Source organism: Belonocnema kinseyi, chromosome 2, assembly GCF_010883055.1.
Source record: "Belonocnema kinseyi isolate 2016_QV_RU_SX_M_011 chromosome 2, B_treatae_v1, whole genome shotgun sequence".
NCBI lineage: Eukaryota > Metazoa > Arthropoda > Insecta > Hymenoptera > Cynipidae > Belonocnema > Belonocnema kinseyi.
Window position 1 is genome coordinate 120,973,667 of NC_046658.1, and position 3,414 is coordinate 120,977,080.

General features: G+C 29.4%; 1 protein-coding gene across 1 annotated transcript in view; it reads left to right on the forward strand.

The window, feature by feature from the left end:
* LOC117182968 (ankyrin repeat and death domain-containing protein 1A-like) overlaps nucleotides 1-2,183 on the forward strand; it is a 67,379-nt gene extending 65,196 nt beyond the window's left edge. Inside the window, exon 14 of the mRNA XM_033376093.1 lies at nucleotides 1,839-2,183. Within this exon, the coding sequence (XP_033231984.1) occupies nucleotides 1,839-1,924 (86 nt within the window). The 3' untranslated portion in view covers nucleotides 1,925-2,183. The remainder of the gene's footprint in view (nucleotides 1-1,838) is intronic.
* The last annotated feature ends 1,231 nt before the right edge of the window (nucleotides 2,184-3,414 follow it).

Below are 3,414 nucleotides of genomic sequence, written 5' to 3' on the forward strand. Positions count from 1 at the left end.
TAAAGGAATGATATATTATGTATTTATTTTTTCACTTACAAGTTCCGAGAATCTGTTCATTATACTAATCCAAGGTATTATTTTTCCGACTTTTGACTGTATATATCTTTTCCATCTTTGTTTATTATCAACAATAATTCCCAGATATTTATACCTCTGAACTTCGCTCATCATTTCGTTTCCAGTTCTTATTTAAATTGCTATCTTTTTTATGTTTGTCAATGAAAAAGTGATCTATACTTTTTTTTTGTTATTTCTTTTTCATTTATCAACAATTCATTGTGTTTAAGCCAGTTGCAAGATTTCTCTATGTATTGGGTTATCATTTTCTCTGTTTCCTTACAATCTTTACTCCCATACACAAGTACCCTATTAGCTGCATACATGCAAATTTTCATATTTAATCCTGACAAGGAAAGGCTACCCACATTCAGTATATACAGAAGAGGCCCAAGAGCAGATCCCTGAGGCACTCCTATTTTTATTGTAATTCTTTACTTTTAATTCCGTTTACATAGAAATATTGCATTCTATTATCAAGATAATTTTTCAATAATTCCAGAGCTGTATCATTAATACCTATTGAGTCAAATTTTTTAATCGGAATTTCCTGTCTAGGCAAAGTGTATCAAAAGCTTTTTATAAATCTACAAATACTGCAGGAACAATTTCTTTTTTATCAACTTTTTTAAGAATATATTCTGTAAAATTTGTAATTGATGCTAACGCACTACTTTTTTCCTGAAATCCATATTGATTGTCACTTACTAAATTATTTTCCTTGAAGTAGCTGAGAAGCCTTATTTTCCTTGCTTTTTCATACACTTGTGAGAAAACACTTAGCAGCGAGATTAGTCGATAATTGTTTCGCTTCTAGATCCGATTTTGTGTTTAGGAATGATTTTGCTGATCTTCAGTATGCCCTATTTCAAAATCTCTGTTCATAATGTTGAGCAGCGTGATTTTCATTACAGGATACAAGAAAATAAAATCATTTGTACTCATGTTTTAGCATCTCCTGCCGCGATATTCTTTTTTAAATTACTAACAATTGTATCTAGTTCTTCACTACTTATGGACGCAAAATCTGTCATTTTTGCTTCACATTTAACTTCTGCCAGATTCATTATACTGTCACCATTTTTTGCTTGTAAATTTACCGTTACATTTTGGTAATATTTGTTCATTTGATTTGATATTTCAGTTGGTTTACTTAACCAAGTTTTTCGTGGATTACCCTGCGCTTTCTTTATAGAGTTATTTGCTTCATCTTTGGTTATTTTTTCAATTTCTTGATTTACCTATTCTTTAATTTTTTTAAACGATTTATTGAGTATCTCATTGTCGGGATTTCTTTTCTGTTTTATATACAGCTGATCTCTCATAAGTTTTATCAACTCCTCAGGGAATGTCACATTTTTACCGATTTCTTTCTTTAGTTTCTTCATTTTTTAAATTTTGTGTTAAGTATATAAGTTTCTCTATATATATCTTTATTTTCACATTCTTTTTGCAATTTATTTTTGACAATTTTTTATGACAAATTTGCAGTTAAGAAAGATGATTTTCAACCAAAGAAAAATAATAATCTCTCATCCGAGATTTCAATAGATTTCCAATTTAAAAAATATATAAATTTTCAATAAATAGTTCAACTTTCATCAGATATGAATTTTCAACTGAAACCCCATACTTGAGTTACACACATTTTTTTTTAATCCCAGAATTTTCCTGGCCTGTCAAATTTCCCGACTTTTCTCACGGCTACCTACTATGTACTGATTTCCTTCAACAATAAATTTTTTCTGACAGCTGTAATTCTCTTTATCAATTTGCAGAATTCATCCGTAAACACCAGGAAAAAGGAATAGAGGAAAAGCCAAAATCGAATAAACAACGCTGCCAAAGCTGTACGATCACGTGAACGTCGTTTTTAAAATTGAAAGAAAAGGATACACCGATTTCTACCAATTTCGATCGTGTCTAATTTAATACTAAATACGAGAATGAAACTCGTCCAATCTGGATTTCGAACCAGTCTAAATATTCGATATGCTAATTATCAAACAATTTAATATAGAAAAAGAGCTTCTTAGTAATTTGATATTAGCCATTCAAAAAAAAAATCATATTTTCCCTTCGGTCTCTAAACTCAAACATAGAATCGAATCGCCAAAAAAATCGGAATATTTCTACAAAATGGGAAAAATTGAAAACATGATCGTAAAATGCGAATCGTCAATAGCAGATTAAACAGAAATGGGGCTGTTGCGTGTTTTCAAATATATTTTTTTTTGCTGGCGAAATTAAGAAAACATTAAGAACTGAATATAATTCCTTAACAAAGGTTTCTTTTTACATTCTCATCAGAGAAGGTTTTAAGATTTGTATCAAATTTGCCCCCCCCCCCCCCCCCCCCCCCCCCCCCCTCCCAAGATTGTTGTCAAATGTCCACGTTTTGGAACTCCCTCAGGGTGGCCATTTTTTTAATCGACGAAATAAATTCCCGGTCATTTTCCGGTTTGAAAACAATTTTCACGGTCAACGAAATTTAAAAAAATTGGACACTAAAGCTACAAAATTTTCCACTTGATGTAATAAAAACTGAGTTTTAAATGGAAGCACTCCAAGTGGAACTGCTGAATTTTGAACTTTTAAAATCTAAATTTAAAAGTTTAGAATTAAAAAATTTTGCATTCAAATGCTCAATAAATTACGCATAGAAAATCAAAGATACTGACATTTTTCAATATAAAAAAATATATAAATCCACGTTATCATTTTCAATGCTCTAAATTAAAAAATCAATCAATGAACTTTCACATTTTCAAAATTATATAATTTTAAGGAATTTTGAACACGAAACATCCAATATTGAAAAATTGAAAAAATTTAACTAAACAATTCTTAAATTAGAAATTCAATTACTTTCTTTTTAAATAGTTTAAACACCCTTGGGAAGCATCCAAATTTTATTTCAAAATCTTGAGAAATCTAGACGTTTTAAATTGGTTTTAAATTAAAATTATTTTTGAAATTTTTTCAGAACTTCTAAATATCTGTCAAAATTAAATGAATTTTTTCTACAATTTTCAAAAATCCTGCAAATTTGAGAAAATTTCTTTAAAATTTGGATGTATAAATAACAATTGAATATTTATTACTTTTATGCGTATTCTGAGTAATTTTAAGAGATATGCAGAAGTTTTTAAAATATTCAAACTTAATGTAAAACTTGAAATGATATCCTAATGTAAAACAAAATGTAGATTTTCGCAGATTTTAAACAAAAAAATTAGATTCTTTTCAAGAATTGCGAAAGCAGAGAGAAATAGAGAGTCACAATGCATTAGAAATATCAGTTGACAGAAACATGGCGCCCCCTACTCGCCCGTATACCCGTGATGGTCATTT